The sequence below is a fragment of the Rhizopus delemar genome, genomic scaffold, assembly GCF_000149305.1.
Source record: "Rhizopus delemar RA 99-880 supercont3.4 genomic scaffold, whole genome shotgun sequence".
NCBI lineage: Eukaryota > Fungi > Mucoromycota > Mucoromycetes > Mucorales > Rhizopodaceae > Rhizopus > Rhizopus delemar.
In genome coordinates this window covers 1,374,997-1,395,368 of record NW_027137830.1, presented here as the reverse complement: position 1 = coordinate 1,395,368, position 20,372 = coordinate 1,374,997, and the positions used below count along the sequence as shown (strand labels likewise).

Genomic DNA, 20,372 nt, shown 5'->3' with positions numbered 1-20,372 from the left:
TCTTCCCCCCTTTTTTTTCTTCTTCTTCTTTCTCTCCTCCCCTCTCACCTCTCTCTTTTATTGATTATCTAAAGGTTTTATCGCAAGTTATATATTCTCTCTCCCCCCTTCTTCTTTGTGCCCCTTTTACTAAACAGAATACTATTGAACCTGCTCAATCATTTATATACCAAGGGGACAATTCAATTTATTTTAGTTCTTGATTTTTTATCATCCATTATGTGAGTAGACAATAAAACGGCTTTTAATGTCGTCATACAGCAGCAAACAAACCGACAAAATAAAATAAAAAATCAAATACTCACCATATCTGATGTTTTAGTTGCTACAAAATTTTCTTTTTTTGTGAAAACGCAAAGCTGAATAGAGACTGTTTAGACACATACCAACTTGAACAAGTAGACACACACACACACTTTAAGCTCACTGATCACAGCTCATTTCAAAACTCCTAATCTCTCGCGTTTCACCCCTTCCTCATTCAACATTAACCCAGGAGCATGTCAACCATGCCAAACGAACAAAACACAAACAGTCAACCACGACAATTTTTAACTCTTGAAAGACAAGGGGAACAAGCACTATTTGTAAATATCAAAAAATCCAATTGATGCAGCTGCCATTTTTAATCAACGCACTAACCAAGATTTTTTTTATGTGTTGCCCATAAACTTTTTATACTTTTTTTTTTTCTAGCTTGAACCGTTCTATACTCGTTTAACAGAGAGATCATTCGATCAAAGCAAATCAGCTATTGAATTCTGTCGAGATTTGTGTGCCGAATTTGGTTTTACAGTCAAACAAGAAGCAAGTACACACAGAGTAAATGGAAATAGTCTCTTTTTAAATATACAATCTCATCTTTTTGTTACATTTGTAGAACATTTACGTTTATTGCTCTCGTGAAGGACTTCCCGATTCACTACGCAACCCAAGACCTAATCCACAACGTAAAAGACCCTCTAAAAGATGCGATTGTAGATGGAGAGTTGTACTGTATGAAAGTGATGGACATTGGGAGTTTAGGAAATCATTAAATCCAGAGGCTGGCAAACACAACCATGAATTGATGTGTCCAGAGGAAATTGAACGCAGTTGGCCGAAGGAAGTTATTGATCTGATTTGTGAACTGGCTCGCTTACGTATGACAACGCAAGATATCAGAACACGAGTCCAAGCGCAATTTCCAGATATACATTGGAACGAACGCCGTTTTTACAACCGACTTTCCGAGGAACGACAGAAAATAAAGCAGCGGGATGCTACAGAGAGAACGCACGATCTTTTCCAGATCTGGAGCAAGATATGTACCATGACCGCTGGCAGTGAGGAGCTATCGCACTTTGTAAAACACGAATTATCAGCATTATATCAAACCTTGGTTCAAACAACCCAAGTAGATGATTCACTGCTGCCGGATCCTGCCGTTCTTAGTGATGATGGCTCGGAAAATAAAGAAGGAGCAGAAGGCGCAGAGGAAAGCCCGGGGGCTTCAACGACGAGACGACCTTCGAAACAGGCCAGTGGCTTGTACAGAGGTTATATACAAGTGGAAATTCCCAAGCAAACCTATTATATCAAGACGCACAGTCAGCGACTTATTCAGGAAGGTCAATTGCTACGAGGCCACAGACGAAGCAGAACATCAGAGGATTCACAAGCACTTGAACCAATCAGAAAACAGCCAAGAAAAAGTAAAGGTAAAGAAAGCTCGTTATTACCTGCTGACGATCCATTGCCGTCAGATCGCCTCTTTCAAATGACCCGAGCCCCCTACTCGAATAGTAGTGGTAGTAGAGCAAACAGCACGCCAAATACACCCAGAGTGAACACAGCTCCGATCATGAAAACCAATCCCTCACAGCCCCATAACCAAAGACAAGCAGCCCAGATACACCCAGCCTCGTTTGTTTATACTTATGACAGTAACAACATGTCCCTAAGCTCTCCACTCTCTGGGTATGTACATCCACAGTTCTCAGGCACCTATATGAGTGCTACACCCAGTCCATCCTCTTTTAACGCAACCGACATGCAATTCCAATTCAATCCTTCTCAAACACCCATGGTACGTACCAACAGTGCAGCGAGTAACACAGCCAACAATCCTACGGATCCCACGATGCATCCCGCCTTACAATCCCATCCTATGTCCAACAAAGCGCCTCTAACGCAGCCTATGCCTATGCAACCCACCGCGCCTCCCGTCTACCACAACACAAATCAGCAGACAGCACCACCTGTATCTCGACCTAATTCTGATATCAACAGCGACGCGAGCACAAACAGTACCAACGCACAGCATCTCTATTCCATGCATCCCTCTCCTGGTCTTCCTGATCCGTCAGCAGAGCAGCCAAGCCATGGCACTTCATCTCAAATCCCCATGTATGAGTCACCACAGGAAACTATGAGATCCGGTAGCTCTGTTGAAGCACAACAGCAAGCGACCTATAATCACAATTTATATATGCATCAAGCAGCAAGTCATCATCCTTCAGATACCATCATGCCAATCTATAATCAATCATCCCCATCACAAGAGCAAGCAAATGATGGTCCAAGGATGAATATAAAGCAACCCTGAAAAACTTCAAATGTTTTATATGCTTCTCTTGCAACATAGAAAAGACTATGCACCCTCTCTTTTTTTTTGAAAAAGAAAATAGAAATTTGTAGACATCACTTCCATCCTCTTTCTTCATTTCTGTCTGTATATATGCTACAAGCTATAAGATAAATAAATACATATATTGCTAAGATACTTTATTTTTTAAACGCGTCTGTCATTCGGGAAGACGTTTTATTTTTTATTTTTTCTTGCTTTTCAGACAACAGAGTCTAGAACGACATTTTACAATTTTCATCCCTGATTTTAGTTCAATTGGGCTTTCAGACATGACAAGAAGGAATCTAGAACGACATGAAAAAAAACCCCCAAGGTGTTTTTATGAAGGCATTTAACGAATGTTCTTTTATTTGAGGATCTTTTTTTTCTATTTGCAAAGTGCTTGCCGCTCACTGAAAATTGGTGACACGTTCGGTATCGGGAGAATAAAGAATGGGTTTATCAATCAACAAAAAAGATCTTGAATTACACTGGTGGTACATAACAACCATGGGCTCAGAATTACAGACTTTTCTTTTTTTTTTTGCTCTATAGTCACTTTTCGATCTCAAGACAAGCCAATTCAATAGAAAGAGGAAAGCTCACAGGTTGCATAGGATTTTTTTTTGGAGGGGGAGAAAACCGTTGGGTGATCCGAACTTTTCACTTTATTTCTCACTTTCCATTTGAATTTATCCATTTTTTTTTAATTATTTTTTAATTAAAAGGGTGACAGATGTCATTAAAAGCATAGCACTTTTTTACAACGCATCACATCATGACGAGTGCCCGAGCTATGATTAATTTATTAAAATCAGGATTCACGTACTTTTACTTTTTTCGGATAAAAAAAATTCTTTTTGTAAACTTTCAATCTAAAAAATGAGCACGAGCAGATCTTGGGTAGTACAGATTTCGTCAGAGAATGGAAAATACAACATGGCAAGGTACCTTTTTGAATGAGCATTGATAAAGATGTCTGTATAAAAACTCGATTCAAGGTCCTAGTATTTATCAATGATGCAAAGATTTTTTTTAACGAAAAAAGAAAAAAAAACGCGACAAAATTTATAAATACGACTTTTTTTTTTTAAAAAAAAAAAAGATACAAAACATGTGCTTTATTGAAGGTCCTTGGCTGTCTGAAACCCTTGCGATATGTAAGATAAGATTACTCGAAAGTCGTGCTAAATAACACCTCGTGAAAAATTCGGGATAGCGATCTGCGATTAATCTTGCTTATTAATAGAAGCAAAAGACATGTATCGACAACGTTCGTGAGTACAATGGCCTAATGGATATTAAAAACACGATCAAACAATATCGTTTATGCAAAAAAGCTACATTGGTTTTCATATTCAGAATGCCAAGGCATTGAGGAACCTTTCTTTGGAAACGTCGGGTCCCGATTGAATTGAAGGCAGACATTGACTGAAACGTAAGAAGGGGAACTGTCAACAGGGCAGGCAGGATAGAAATGAATGAATTTTAAACTCATTCATTTGACACACAGGAACGGTCCATGCTTTTAGTATGGTACCAATCCATTCGACAAATTGATGATGCTAAAGTTTCAAAGCAAATTGATGAAGCACTTTATTTTTTCATTAGTTAAAAAGTCATTCAAGGTATACTTGTTAGAAAGCCAAGCCGAATTTAATTTGAGTTGTGGCATTTGTCACATAGAGGGAATCGCCAGATTTAACATTGCTCCATTTATTAGCAGAGTTGCTTAAAAGCGGCGCTATCTCAGCAAAGGTATTTGATGTCATATGTAGGGATACAGAGTCAATATATCATAGCTATAGCACAAGCATGTGTTGCGTAGTGTTTGCGAGCTCCAATGCAGATATCCTTGCAACAAAAAATGAAAAAAGAAAACCTAAAGTTTTTTTTTAATGTTATATTATGGGGGTGAATTGATTGGTAAAAGGATAGAATTTTTTTATTCGACACTATGAGAGTTATGCATGAGAGTAATAGAAAGGAAATTCTAATAGACAAGAGACTTTAGGTTCAGATAAAAACCTGTGTGATAAAAAAAATACAAGAAAAAATGTTGCAAGGACCATTTGGCATTTAATAAGTGGATTGAGACAGCTTGCAAGAAGATAAGCAGTATATCATTGATATGAAACAGAGGAGCTAGACAATCTGATAAAAACTAGGACAAAAGAATTTTTTTAAATGATTAAAACTAAAAGAATAACTTTGGAGTTCAAATTCTGAATGAACAGAACCAATAATTATTCGATTCATTTTCAAAATAAAAAAAAGAGTATGGGTACTCTGGTAGTGTATTTGTATGGCGCTTTCAGTTTAGTAAATCGTAATCAGTGATTTTGTGTTACGTTAGGAGTGCTATCCAATTATGTAGCATTATCTGATACTTACAGTGTTACAAATACATGCAACTAATGAACTGGGACGGTCAATTTTTATGAAGCATGTTGTTGTAGATTGCAAATGACTCTATCCTAAAAGGATCTGAGTGTTTGTCAATATGTTACACACAACATTAGGTATTTTCATGCATGCAGACCAGAAATAAGGGTTTCTTTTTACTTTACATGTTCATGAATTGAGTTCCGTGCGCAGTCGCTGTCTGAAAGTAAAATTCTGACTCTGATTTATCTTTATCAGATTCATATTATTTCCTATATTGCAGTATTATCGTACCTTAATCGTCAATCTGTAAGCATTCTGCACCTTTGCAAACAGTATGGTTATCTTGATGAGTTGCTGGATTAAAAAAAAAGTAAAAAAAAAAAAAGATGCTTAACAAAAGTTAGGAACTCAGCACTTGTTTAAATGGCGCAACAAGCGCTTTTGCATGTTGCTACTTTTCATATGAAATTGTTTGATCTTCATGTTAAGTATAATACAGCTTTCAAATGTACCAAAGCATGTAAGACTATGCAGAAAAGTGTTATTTTTTTTTGTTATAGACTATTTTCACAAATTATTCAAACATCTACAGAAAAAAATTCGTGTGATTTAAAGATAAAAATTGATTCAAACTCAGAAACAATTTCATTTAAATTATAAATTTATTGGTGCATGAATTGCACGAAAAAAAAAAAAGAATACTACATTGGCTTACGGTTCAAACAGTCTTCGAACCTAGCAGCCGAATATATGCAAAATTCTTGAATATCACTCAAAAGTATTCTGCTGTATGCATCTTCACTTCTAGATAGCAATGTCTCTTCCTGCAAAAGCTTTTTTCTTTTAAGCCTACTTTTACAAACTGACCAAAACTGTTCAATTTTATTGAATCCAGGGGAGTAAGCCGAAAGATAAACATAACAGTAGCAGCATTGCTCAATTTATTTTCTAAAATCAGTATTCTTGTAAATAGGAGTATTGTCCATAACAATGTAGCTGCTCTTCAATCACCCTTGCTTATACAAAATATCAACGGCATTTGCAATGAAATTATAGTATCTAGTTACATTTCCCCTTTTGGCATTTTCAACAGCCTGAGTACCGCCTGCTACTTTTCTCTTCTTCGAAGGGACTAATTCACTTGGTCTTCTTTGATGTTTATTACACAATAAAGAGAGATAGTACCCAAAATAATTATTGTTTTGATCCTTGTCTTGGATATATATTTGCAAAAGTACAGCCTCCTCCATGTTTCTATCATGCTACAGAGCGCCTCATGACCATTTAGTTCTATTCATTTATTGATACATTCATAATTATGTTTAGCCATTAGCTTTGTTTAAATATATTCCATAACAATCAATAAGCAATGTTATTGTAATCCTTTAAGAGAATTGATAACCAAAACAAGTTACAAGTAATAGGACCTTTTTAATAGAAGAAAATAATTATTCCTTGTGTATGTTTATTACTTCTAGTTTGAGAAGTTACATACTCATTTCTTTGTCTTAATACAGAATAATCGTAGCTTTTTGCTATTTAGATTTTAGATCGGTGTTAATGACTTAATATTTATTTAGGTATTCTATATTTTGACAATCTATTAACAAGTGTTTCTATTGAGTCCTTTCAATATCTAACTTTTATTTCTCTACTCATAATGTTATTGCTGACACAATTAATCAAAATGGTATTAATTAAAATGATATTATGACCCAAAAACATTGTTAGTATCAATTCTATGAACAAAGGAACAAAAACTACCTACTAATTTTTTTCTTTTGTATATGTACTCATTATTGCTATTATCCTTATTCTATCTTTTGCACCAATTTTTCTTCTACTTTTGCTCAACATTTTTTCCTGCTTCTACCCTAAATTTACTTTTACTTTTGCACCATTTATTTTGTTTTATTTGCACGAATTTTTTTCTCAAAAGTATACCAACAATTTCGGAATAAAGTGTAGACCACTTATAAAAAAAGAGTCTATCATGTTGTTTTTTCATTTTGCAGTATAAAAATATGATGAAGTCTTTTCTTTGCTTGTAATTGAAACGATCAAATGAAAACCGTTCTACATAGACACAGCATACATTTTTTTTTGAGGTTTTGCTTCAAGTCGGACTTTTCGGAACAGCAAATGGTCTTTCTTTTTTAGATAGACGATTTGAGAGTTCTCAAATCATTAGGAATGACTTTAGCAGATGTACAAAAATATTTTTTAATATATCTTTCTTTCACAAATGCATAGCCTTTAGTAGGCTTTCTATCTTTTTTTATAGCTTCACTATCATCATCACAGATATTTAAATTTTAGGTTGATAATAAATAAACGGTTAAACAAGTTGCTTTTTTAGCATACATCGAAGTCTAGTCTATCCTTCAGGCAAGAGTCCTTCAAGAATGATTATCCTCGATGATTGCTAGAGTATGTATGTATTAGGTGTACAAAAGTGATAAGAAAGCCTATTTATTCATATGCCATAGAATGAACATGACTTTCATAATAATGTAGTATCTCATTTTGTACAGCTAGAATTCTTTTACGATCTTCAGAGGTTGCTTTTGAGCCGTAAGCATCTAAATCATTACTCTCTAATAAAGACCATTCTAAAGTTGTTTCTTGAAAGACTTCTGAAACAGAGACAGGATAGTACCCAAATTTAGATTTAAATAGTTGAATACTTGGTTCATTCTTTAGCGAAATCTTTGCATGAAAAGTCTTCAAGCCCAACTCTACCATTGCTAATAATGTCAAAGTTAGCATGAAAAAAAAAGCTAAATATCAGTTTTAAAGTACCAAAACCCATCATCAACTTCAAGGCTTCCCTGGCTCGACCAGTCTTTCGATATTCGGCCTCAGCAATCATAACCTCAATTTCACCAAATGTTGAATCATCGTCAGGATCGTTAAAAAAAATATTTACATCGCCAATCATGACTACACCCATGGTCAATTTCATAGTACAAAAGCTCATTGTTGACTTGCTTACCTGTTTTATCTTTGACTTCTTCTTTTGGAATATTCTTCAATTGAACAGGACAATCAGTAGGCAAAGCAGTGATGATAAAAGTAAGCTCTAACAAGCGTTAGTTATCAAACACCTATCGCGCAAATATTATTTACTTTACTTTTTTCGTCTTGATGCCACGATTGCTGCATTTCATATTCTTCTTCTAATGTCAAGGGCTCAGAGGCTGTCATTTCCTGAAGAAAGGGAGACTTCATCCATTCATGGTATCTCAAGACATGCTCTGGCTTATAAGGAACTAAAGCAACCAAGTCGCCCACCTATATATATACATAATTCACTTACAAATCAACAGGATGTTTATTATAATTACAAGAACCAAGTTTTCGTTGATCTTCATAAAAAAAGACTATATTTTCTGTGTGACTGAAAGCCATTTTTTTTTATTGTGTTATTTTTATTCGTAAAATACCACAAAGGACTCCACTCATTAGATTTAAACTTAAGTTGATATTAGCACATAAACTATTATTACAACAATAAAGTATTGTTTTTTTTACCTTACTTTTAATAGCAAAGCACTGTTTACTTTTATACATTATTATTGTGTTCCAAATGACCATATTCAAAGATAATAATTCAAACTGTTGATTAATATAGTTCAGTTACAAATCAAATTCTTTTTCTTTTGTTCAATATAATGTTATATTTGTATATCTCAGGCTTTTTTTTACTGCTGTTTTTGCTAGACACCCCTTTTTTTGCGTATGAGAATTTTATTCGGATGCTGCCTTTAGACGCCATTGTAAGAAAACATTTAAACATATAGAATAGAAGTATAAAATTAATGTGATATCTGATTATTGTCTTTAAATTTTTTCTTACAGATTTTCTTGATGTATTCTGCAAAGGAGCATAGTAGCTCTAGTAGCCGCTTCATTTGGCTAAAAGGGCTATCCATCAAAAACATGTTTTCAGAGCCACAGTACACCACCAACCTTTTTTTTTTTTTTTTTTACATTGGTTTTGCCCTCTAAGTTTGCGGATTCTATTTATTTATTTTGCTGCCAAAGCTATTGAAAATTTGTGAAGATTACAGTTTCTCACCCGGCTTCCATTGGAGCCCATCTAAATGCATGGTGTTAAGTGACATGAACGACGGCTTGAGCTATGAGCTTTATGAACAGACTTTATGCAAACAGCATCCCTTTTCGTATCTTGGAGTTCCCTTTAAACCAGGTGGTTATCTCAACTCACAAGAACTAATAGAACATAATGCTTGCGAAGTATTTGCTTTGACGAACGTATTGACCTCCGTGGGTGCCAACCACTATGGTTTCGACAGGTTTTTATCCACTAGATTCTATGCACAAATAGTACGTGCTCGGCTAGAATATGGATTAGAGGTCAATCGGTTAACTGCTTCCCAAATAAAAGCACCCGAAGATGCTCAGAATGAATGCTTACTACGAACATATTGTGCATCTAAACGAGCCTCAACTAGAGTTTTGCGCCACCTATCACGCTTGCCAACAATGAAAGAATGAATGAACATACTCCAAGCTCAATTCCTCTTTCGATCTTTTACGCTACCTGAAGACGCTCTCCTGACAAAACTTATGCCACACATACAACATGACGGATATCAACAATGGTACAAAATGTCCAAGACCTCGCTTTGGAAAATCATACCTCCTCCAGTGGAAGAGCTCAGTCTCAAGACTTTCAAGGCCATCAAGAAACAATTTCTGCAACAAAGTCTAGATTACCAAAAAACAACATAACAATTCAAAACTGCTTTCTTGCTATCGACTAACAATCTTACTTGATTTAATCCTTTGGTTGCCGATGATCCGAAAAGAACGTAGCCGATGCATAGGATAGCGTCTTGGATGACTGCCTGGCGGCAAACCCAGTCCCTGTCCCTCCCATCCAAATCCGACGCTGGCAAAAAAGCACACAATTCAATGTCTCAACATGCACAACCGGCTACAAATGCCTAGCACTATAGAAGATCATTTGTCGTTCTTTTTAAATATGCTTAACATTAAAGTTATGCCTAAATTGAAAGATGTAAATCCATGCAGTGAATTAATGAACGTGTAAATCAATGTTTTATCATTACTGTTTCTGCTACGAGCTCGTCAAGTATAAGATAATAGCATAACAACAAAAGGTTATGGCTGTAAAGCATGGAGAGTTCTATCTCTTATACTCAAAACTTAAGCAGATTGAAGTAGTCTAAATCTGATTGAATAAACGAATTATGTTCACATAGGATGTCAAACACTAAAAAGAGAAGGCACACGATAATAAGTATTAGATTTTTGCTGTAATAACAACAACATCACTTTGGTGAGGAGCATACACAGTATAATATGAACTGCCTTGATAAAACACTAAAGTCAATGTGTCTATAAACAAATGTTATGAACACGGATAATTAAATTTTTTGTTTGTTAAATATATGTTCTATACAATTTGAACCATATTGCAATACAATTATCTGTTGAGGATCAAAAGAGCCATAAATCATAATATTAAATGCTGTTGCTCTTGATGTCTACAAGAAATAACAGCATTCTCGTACTATAGAGTTTCTTTACATCCTTCTAGCTATTTAACAATTTGGCTGAACAGTATATTAAGATACATTCCAAGCTTGATTATGACATGACCATGTAGACATAGTCGCATAAATAGAGGTAATAATGAAACTATGTTCGAAATTGGCCATATGTATGCTGCACTCAATGAAAGACCAGACATATACACATATCTTCCTGACAAAAATCTAAATGAGATTGTACTTTATTTCTCACGGACTTGTGCTTTATTTCACATGTACTACTATGCATGTTTCTAGGGATAGGAAAATATCCCGACGCGAACATAGAAAAAGAAAACTTAAAACAATTACTTGTAAACCATATCCTCAATTAGGCAAATGTGGGGAACCGGAAAATAAAATCTATCCGGCTGGAAATCGTCTCAATATAGAAAATGTGGGGAAACCGGAAATAATTTATTTTTTGTCCGAACTGGTATCCGTCTGGAATACTTTGGGAAACGATAGGCGTGTTTTAGATTATGAAAAATTATAATATGTGTACTCAAAGATTCAAGTATAGTAGTTTTCTTTTTATAAGCAGTGTCTAGCATGGCATAAATCCACGCTTTTTTTACTTTTGTTGATGAGATTCTTTCACTTGGTAAACATTATAACCAAAAGAAGGATTAGGCAAATGAAAAAAAGTAGGCATATAATCTTACAAGTCACAGTGCTTTGCATCTAAGATGAGAAAACGCAAGCCGTTTACCCTCCACAACTTACTGATCCCAAAAATTGGAGTAGTGTGATATACGTACTTTCCATTCAAATGTTTACACACAGAAATTGGCCATTATGCGTGAGATGGATCCTATGTCAATAGAGTATTTCACTTTACATTAACTTCAAGCAAGCCATATATAAACTTATAATTGCGCGTAATAAGCCCCATTATGATTTTATGTCTTTATTCGACATCAAAACTTATAACGAAAAGCAGAAATGGCTCCATCCAGTACATAAAAGTTGTCTTGCGGACGTACAATTAGTAGTTTGAAAAATAGGATTGAATGAAATCACCCGTGTAACTCTTAATTGTAGTGCAAAGGACGAGCTACACTAATTTGCATAAAACCATCACATATCTGCCATCATTTTAATGTGGTATTTATACCAAAAAAAGGAACAATAGTACTCTTAGCTTAATATTTTTCTAAAGGTATTGTCTATGAGGAAAAGATTTTCCATTAAAGCTTAGAGGTTGAGACTATTTCAAGTGTCACTATATAATAGATTGTAGATGAATAATGTACAATCAGAAGAACTAGAGTCATATGGTCATATATAATCTGCCAAGGGAAAAAAAAAAAACGGTAATGCTGGCTATAGTCCATATTAGACCAAATACTCTAATAGTGATTCAAGTGAGCTTCAAAATGGATATGCTCTAATTCTGATGATATATCGCTTCAAGCATCAAATCTCAAAGCACATAAGTTGCTCTTAACGACACTTGAATTTATACCAATGATTTGGTAAGTGTCCAAATAGAGCTGGTAGAATATAACATTATCGAGCCCTACACTCCTCTGAGTACGAACATAAGCGTGTAAAACAACAGCTTTGAAACCCGCAAAATCCTTCTTTGTCTGAAAATGATGGAATAATTTAGTTATGATACTGAAGAGTAAAAGTTTGCCAATACATAAATAAATATATACAAACAGTATCTACAGAGATGGTTCCACGCTACGCTTGAATTTTTAATCAGTTTAAACAGTTAGTTTAATCTTCGAAAGGACAATGTGTATTTTAGAGATGGTAAAGTGCTATTGCCTGCCTTTTAATGTTCATGTTTGTTTTTCTTAATACATGTTGCCGAATATTTTTACTCTAACTTACTTTCGTATTTATTCGTCAGCTATAATATTCAGATAATTTTATGATCTTTATGACTAGAAAAGTTGAAAAAAACTATAATCGGAAAATTTATGTTCGAGCTTAAAAATTCTCCTGTTTTCGATTGCATCCTAATATAGAAATGTTTTAATGCTGAAAAAACGGTTGTCTCAAATGAGATGTCTACTGAAAATCCTGTCTGTGCCTTGTGAGCACTTCCGATCAGTATATAAGGAAGAACTAATTACTTCTTTTTTCTTTGTCAAGCATATATAAATAAAGCAGCCATCATGGTCCGATTTATCTCTTTCACGTCACCTATCGCTGCTCTTTTACTGCTTTCTTTTGGCGTGAAGCATGCCTCTACCGCTTCCACCAACACATGCATCGTAGCTAATAGTGACTCTGATGATGCCATCACAATTGCTGAAGCCTTTGAAAAGTGTAAGACAGGTGGTACTGTTGTCTTTCCCAAGGACAGCTCATACCAATTGAACAGCATTGTTACCACTTCAGATCTCAAGAACGTAAATATTAACTTTGCTGGAACGATTCACTTACCTGCTCGTGAGGAGTCTTATCGAAATGGGGACTATTATATTCAAATCAAGGGTACACACATCAAGATGTATGGTGGTGGTACAATTAATGGCCATGGACAAGCTTGGTAACTTTATATATATATATATATGAGGGATATTGGGTGGATACCAACTTAGTTCTCTAGGTACGATGCTTTGGACCATACTGCTCCTTCCGTACTTCGTATCGCGGCCAACGACTCCATCATTGGTGGCTTTACCATCATCAACTCACCCAGGGCTCACTTGAACGTAACCAATTCAACAAACCTTGTTCTTCATGATTTTACTCTCCATACTGTCTCTAATAATAGCTATCTTCCTAAAAATACAGATGCTTTGGATCTTTATCATTCCTCAGGTATCACTTTCAGGGACTCTATGTTAACTATAGGCGATGATTGTGTGGCAATCAAAGAAGGTAATGCGAATAGTTTGTAATACACTAGGTTTTTGACATTGTACAATAGACGTTGAAAAGGTAATTGTGTCTAATGTTACTTGCAGAGGAGGTCACGGTTACAGTATTGGATCTCTTGGTATTGGTGGTAGAAAAGATTATGTCAAGCATGTTAATTTCCGTAATAGTACCTGTATTGATTGTGAGAATGGTGTGCGAGTCAAGACATGGGCTGGTGGAAAGGGTATTGTTGAAGATATCAATTATAATGATATCATACTTCAAAATGTGGATAATCCAATACTTGTAACCACTCACTACTGTGATCCTAATGTGATTGAGTACTGTAATGGAAATGATGACAACTCCTTAAATATCAGTAGCATTCACTTTAAAGATATTACTGGGTAAAAAATAATTATCATAGGCATATAATGTATTAATCAACATGTGTTATTTAGTACTGCCTCTGCTCTTGGTAATCCTATTGTCAATGTGAACTGTTCAATCGAAAGCCCCTGTTCTGATATTACTTTTTCGGGTATTGATATTACAAAGGCTTCAAATACTACTGATAATGTTTGCGTTTATTTGGAAGGTTCTGACGAGGTGTCTGAATGCTCATCTTGAATTATTCCTTCTCTTTTTTTATGTATAATGCTGTATAAAAATGAAACATTTTTTTTTTTCATTACTATCCTGCAAGATAATTCTATTTATTAAAGCATGTACTAGTGAAATGACTTAAAGGTGTGGTTGTAAGATCAACTTCAATCGAAAGCTGGCATCATAAAAATAAAACCTGCAGAATATACAAAATGATTTATTTAGTATAATCTTCTTTCATCACCAATTTTCATAGAGTAGTTCGATTAAAAAAAAGTAATATATACTTTTTTTTGTCGTTATTAAAAACTTTACAAAACAAATTCATAACCTAAAGGATTTTATTGTCATACAGTTTTTTTTTTCCAGCAAATGTTATTTAAAGACTATCACACTCTCTTGCTAAGTGACCAGGCTATACACATGCTAACATGAGCATTTTTTGTTTAGGGCGTTTTCTCTTCTTACCTTTCCACATTTATAACAAATAAGTGGTGGTGGTGGTTCTCTTCGACTATATGATTGACTTTTATTTTTTCGAAATGCAGCATATTCATCTGCAGTTTGGTTTCCTAAACCCAAATGTTTTGAGTTTGTATTAAGACCAGAGGATGATGACGGATAAATAGGAATTGGAAGTGGAGATGGTGAAGGTGAGCGATATCGTCTAACATTAGGAGGAGGACTTGGACGATTCTTGCTATGATGATCTCGGGATAAATAGCGTTCTCTAGATGGGCTTCGATAACGGTCTCGGGAGGGACTTCGGTAACGATCTCGAGAGGGACTTCTGCGGCGTTCTCTGGAGGGGCTTCGGTATCGATCTCGACTTTGATTTCTCTTGTATCGATCTCTAGATGGACTTCGATGACGTCCGTGATAGATAGGACTTGGACTTCTGCTGCTACGACTACTGCGACTACTGTAGCTGCTGTAGCTGCGACTTCGGCTTCGGCTTCGACTTCGACTATAGCTGCTGTTTTGTTGTTGCTGTTGTTGTTGTTGTGGTGGTGGTGGTGGTGCTGCTGCTGCTGCTGCTTTTTTCTTTCTGGAAGCTATTCTTTCATAAAATTTATCCAGATAGCCCTTCTCCCAGCCTTGAGGATCCATGGGCGCCGTATCGTCAAAGACAGGGTCATCTTGTATAAATAGCGTCAATCCAGAATAAAACACATCAATGGCAGCCAATAATTCTGGGCATGGAGGTGGACGAGGGAAAGGAACCTTGATGGCTGATGGATCAATAGGTTTATAATATTCATCACACTTTTTTTATGAGGATGTAAGAGCATGTTTACTATTATTATTGTTTGTGAAACTTACTTGCATGGAGGCCATGATACCAGCCGGTAGTTCAAAATAGGGCCTTGAAGGAGGAATCATTTGTATTTTGATAGGTAATGGCTGTGATGGAGGAGTATAGGACGTTTGTGGTATGGAAAGTGGAGGAAACAAAGTAGGTCCTGTAACACTTTGTTTCATTTGAACCAAGGTTTCATGATCAAAGATATCTCTATCACCCCAAAAGGTAATACACTTATTTTTGACATATGAGAAAAAAAAAAGAAAACCTAGATGTGCAAGTATTTTACCTTGAGTACTTTTGCTCTTTGGTCGTCTGTTTCTGCTGCTTCATATGCAAGCTTTAATAAAGGAACAAGAAGTGGCAACATGGCATCTCGCATCCAAGTCATTTGTTTTCTAGCCCTATATATAAAAAATGTAAGATACTTGTGTAAGGATACACAGCTAAACAATTTACGCGTGATATAACAGGTCGTTGACTAGATAGATCAAGTATAATCTTTCTTCTTTTCCAGATCGAGATTTTGCTAAAGATAAAAAATATTCCATAAAAGCAAATGTTTGTGTTGCTGAATGGACATGTTCAAATACCCAGGTTTTACCCGTCTACGACAAAAATCGAGATTGAATAAAACAACTGTTATTTTTAAAGAGAAAGTTATATACTTCAATGTTGGCTCTTGAACATTCCAACATAATCATGTGTAAAATAACTCGAAAATCTTCTATTCGTTGTCTACTCAAGCCTTCACTGATCATCACCTGACATAGTTTTTGAAAACAATCGCTTGGTTTAACATCAGTTGCAGGATACATTTCAGTCATTTTGTAAAGCTGTAAATAATAAAAAAAAAAGGGTTGGTTTTTTCCTATAAATTTACGCATTAAAACTTTTTTTTGCGCACCGGAGCTTTCCATTTTGCGCACCGGAACGTTTCATTTTGCGCACTGATTTTTTCATTTTGCCTAAAGGGTTTATTGATTACTTCTGAATTTGTACCTAAATAAAATCCTCCTTTTACAAAAAAAAAAAAAAAATACTTCTGAATTTGTAAATACACCCTTTTTCTCTCTACTATAGGAGTGTGATTGATGTTTAATAAAAGTTTAATAGCAACAAGAGTTCTGATAGATAAAGACATTTGGCCCACAGACTTTGAATACTCAAACTTTCTACTGAATAAAGCAGCTGTAGAACTTCTATGTGGTGCCAAATCAACAAAGTTTCACTATGATTTATTTTACACAATAGACTGGCAAAAATTGGAACCAGATTACAATAAAATAATCAGAGCACTATATAAAGTTGAACCTGATTTTGAAGGTTACATCATTAACAAAAAATGGTGTAATGAAGACAACTTGCATAGACTCTTGTCTGCTGATATCAAACATCAGAAAAGAGGTGTGAAATATGCAAAGAAGTATCCCATGTACTCAATGGAAATGTATAAGCCAAGAGCTAAGCTTGAGGACATTGACTAGCACTGAACACAAGAGGAATATATATATAAAAAACTTTTGAATTTGTGTTCAAATAAATTCTTAGATTTGACCGAGACACTTGAGTACAAAATAAAAAGTACCATATTCCTGTCCCTCCCTTTTCTTTTAACTTAATTTTTGATAAAAGCTTAGTGAGGATTCTGATAAAAGTGTTTATTGTAAAAAAAATTAAAGTTTTTCTTCCAAACCTAAACAGCCTTCAAAAAACAAAACAGAATGTCTAATTCACCCTTGAAATTATTTCAGAAATTCTTCTGTACATGATTCCTTGATTCCAGGAGTTCAGGTATCTACGTTATCAAAAGACTCCCTCTTTACACCAAATTTTATATTTGACCAAAACTCCTCAATAGGACTCAAAAAAGGTGAGCATGGTGAGGGATATACGCATATGTGTCCTCTATTTTTGATACATTTTCTGAAGATAACAGGCTTATGAATAGGAGCAGTGTCCATGACACTATAATGTCGTTTTAAATCATTTTTATAAAGAACGTCCATCACGTTTTGCAGGTAGCCCGTTCTAGTTCCGATTCTTATAGTAGTTGTTACAACAGTACCATCGGTTATTCTTTTCTTGCTACCTGCTATTTTAATTGGTTTTCTCAACGGGATGTCAATGGTATCTTGTGCAGAAATGGCTCCAAGTAGTGCAATCGAAGCTTGTCAGCCATCATTTATTAATTGAAAAAGAAAAAAACACTTATCATTTCCAACAATGGCGGCTATTTTTTAAACAAAATATGATGAAAATACAGTCTATTTTGACCAAGCGCATATCAGAAAGTATAGATCATAGAATAAAGTACAAGTTTGCAAAAGTGACAATGATAAATTACAAAATTTATTCTACATTGAATGAAGAAATTCCTTTACACTTGGAGCCACACTCTTTGTCTTGAGCAATGTCTCCTTCCACTCTTGTTCAGGATCCGATAAAAACGTAATCGCACCCCCTCCTCCTACCGAAAGTTCATCATTGATCAACACAGCCGTTCGAATCACCACATTAAAATCTGCACTGCCATTCAATGAAAAGTAACCCAAGCATCCTGAATAAGCTCCTCGAGGTCGATGTCCTTCGAGTTCATCCAACAGTTGAACAGCGCGTAGTTTAGGCGCGCCTGTCATAGAGCCGGGTGGAAAGCAACGTTGGAGAGCTTTGACACTGTTAACTTCTGGATAGAGCTGACCTCGGATGGTTGAAACTAAATGATGTACTTTTTCATACGTCTCGACATGCATGAGTTTAGGGACATGAACACTGCTTGGTTCACAGACTTGAGCCAGATCATTTCTAATCAAATCTACAATCTTTTTTTTTTATAAACACTTTAGTCATGAAAAGAAACTCTTTTTTTTTTAAAAAAAAAAATTACCATCAAATTTTCAGCTCTTTCCTTAACATCTTGCCACAATTGCTGCTTTCGTTCTTCATCTCCACGTTGCCTTCTTTCCTCACACAGTGAGCCTTGATCACACGTTCCTGCTTCACATATACAGCTCAACACACGGCTGATCGTACCCTTGATCGGCTTCATTTCTGATTTGTGATCTGCACTGACGCTCAAGAATCTTTCTGGACTCGAAGACATCAAACACACACTAGGAAATTGAACCAAGGCTGAGAAGGGTGCAGGGTTATTTCTTCTGAGGTGCTTTGTGTAGAGCTCTTTGAAATTATTTATGTTTGGCAAGTTCAATCTGAATCGTGTCGTCAAGCAAATCTCGTAAGCGTCACCTTCTTTGATGGATTGAATACATTGATCGATATTTTTGAGGTAGTGGTCGTGTTCTACATCAGGCACAAGATCCGTTGACTGGTGTTTAGGAGAACGAGGTGGTGTGGATATGATGGTGATAGGCTTATGGTTGAATAACAGCTGAGTTTGGTGGTCCATCCATGCCAGCGCTTGCTCTTCATGATGAAATCCGGCTTTATCCAACAAGGAGCCATTACCTTCCTTCTTTGTCTGTACGAGACATGTCAGTGAGATGGTATGTCGGGTATGATCAAAAACGATAAATTTGTCTATAAATTGAAACGCTGCGTCTGGTTCTCCATGATGTGGGTATTGCTGTTCTGCAGGAGTGTGATAGCCATCTAGACTTTCACGCTTCATCTCGTATCCAAAGTAACCCACGAACCCTCCTTGGAACTGATCGGACGGCATCTTTTCGATTCGACCCACAAGTTCTGCGAGATAATCAAAGAATGTGACGGATAGCGTCTCTTGCCATTCCTGATCACGGTCAGTTACTGTGAGCTGCTTTTGAAGGGTGGTATAGGAAAGCGTAAAGGCTGGTTCGGTAGAGAGGATCGATTGTCGAGAATAAGGTGAGCTGGTTCGGCTGCTATCAAGCCAACACACCGGATTGCATCGTTCGGCCACCTCTCCGGGATCTATCCAGTAATCTAGTGTCTTGACGATCGCTCGAAAGGCATGTGTTTGCTCTATCCTATGTGTCTTGGGTAGTGCTGCCGAGTAAGATAGTAATCGGGATGATAGCGGCGCAGTTTTTACTGGCTGCTGATGCAACCACCTCAGGGTCTCTTTTTGAAAGTTCAACATCATTTGTTCACCGTGTTCGGTCGATACAGATTCTGGATGAAATTGAACGCCCCAGAGAGGTAGAGAACGATGCTGAAATGCCATGACAGTCACTTGCTGTGTACCTTGATCTTTTACATTATGGCTCAAAAAGTGATTACGGTGGCTGGTGGTATCAGATAAAGGTGGGTGATCTGCAATATAGTGTGCGTTTGAAAGTGCTTCTGTATCTGCTTCATTTTCAAAGCAATAACCAGTCAAGATGAGATCTTCTGGTAAGCCTATAGAGAAAGTATGCATAAGCACTTGTTCCTTGATGGTCATGATCTCACTTACTATCTTTGTCTACCACCAATGAGTGGTATCGTACAGCCCAAAATGGTGAGAGACAGTCTGTTAAGATGTCGTTCTTTGAAGGCAAGATGTGGACTTGGGACATTCGACCGTGCATGATTCTTGGTGCATAAGTTACCTAGCATTTGACGTTAATCTACTGATACACACACACCCACCATTTATCAATTACTTTTCCACCCAGCAAGTGCCCGATGCCTTGATGCCCAAGACAGATACCAAATATAGGCCTGTGATACTCGGATTGATTTGGATCTAATTGTGCCTGTAATAATTGTGTACAAATACCAAAATCCTAAAAGATGAGTGAGTGGTTTATTCTCTAATACAAACAAATGTATTTACAGATTGTCTTTCTGGTCTTCCTGGACCAGGCGAAATGATAATATTATCAAAATAAGGTAATACGTCCACTACAAATTCATCCCTTATAAAAATCATGGATTAGTTTTATAAGCATAACCTTATGAAATAAATACCAAGTAAATTGATCATTTCGAATGACTACGATATGTGTTGTATATTTAAATAATTGTAATAAATTAAAAGTATATGAATCATAATTATCAATAATCAAAGTCTTTAAGTTTTCCATTGTTTAATCAAAAACAAAAGAACAAAAAAAAGATTTTATCAAAAAAAGGTGTC

At 35.9% G+C, this 20,372-nt stretch overlaps 5 protein-coding genes across 5 annotated transcripts; 2 read left to right on the top strand and 3 right to left on the bottom strand.

Annotated features, from left to right (window-relative positions):
* Positions 1-509: 509 nt before the first annotated feature.
* RO3G_06014 (uncharacterized protein) lies at positions 510-2,587 on the top strand (the record flags this gene model as incomplete). Its single annotated transcript, XM_067660604.1, has 3 exons — positions 510-587; positions 697-822; positions 881-2,587. The coding sequence occupies 3 exons, from the start codon at positions 510-512 to the stop codon at positions 2,585-2,587; spliced, it is 1,911 nt and encodes a 636-aa protein (XP_067516705.1).
* A 4,881-nt stretch (positions 2,588-7,468) lies between these two features.
* Positions 7,469-8,370, bottom strand: RO3G_06013 (uncharacterized protein; the record flags this gene model as incomplete). The annotated part of the gene is made up of 5 exons (XM_067660603.1): positions 7,469-7,743; positions 7,799-7,939; positions 7,992-8,078; positions 8,131-8,290; positions 8,344-8,370. 5 exons carry the CDS (start codon positions 8,368-8,370, stop codon positions 7,469-7,471), a joined length of 690 nt encoding a protein of 229 aa, XP_067516704.1.
* Positions 8,371-12,710: 4,340 nt separating this feature from the next.
* Positions 12,711-14,031, top strand: RO3G_06012 (uncharacterized protein; the record flags this gene model as incomplete). Its single annotated transcript, XM_067660602.1, has 4 exons — positions 12,711-13,087; positions 13,148-13,422; positions 13,472-13,808; positions 13,863-14,031. 4 exons carry the CDS (start codon positions 12,711-12,713, stop codon positions 14,029-14,031), a joined length of 1,158 nt encoding a protein of 385 aa, XP_067516703.1.
* Positions 14,032-14,579: 548 nt separating this feature from the next.
* Positions 14,580-16,137, bottom strand: RO3G_06011 (uncharacterized protein; the record flags this gene model as incomplete). Its single annotated transcript, XM_067660601.1, has 6 exons — positions 14,580-14,997; positions 15,179-15,273; positions 15,331-15,411; positions 15,600-15,714; positions 15,770-15,918; positions 15,979-16,137. 6 exons carry the CDS (start codon positions 16,135-16,137, stop codon positions 14,580-14,582), a joined length of 1,017 nt encoding a protein of 338 aa, XP_067516702.1.
* A 1,530-nt stretch (positions 16,138-17,667) lies between these two features.
* RO3G_06010 (uncharacterized protein) lies at positions 17,668-20,165 on the bottom strand (the record flags this gene model as incomplete). Its single annotated transcript, XM_067660600.1, has 5 exons — positions 17,668-18,132; positions 18,198-19,651; positions 19,707-19,842; positions 19,897-20,019; positions 20,070-20,165. The coding sequence occupies 5 exons, from the start codon at positions 20,163-20,165 to the stop codon at positions 17,668-17,670; spliced, it is 2,274 nt and encodes a 757-aa protein (XP_067516701.1).
* Positions 20,166-20,372: the final 207 nt, after the last annotated feature.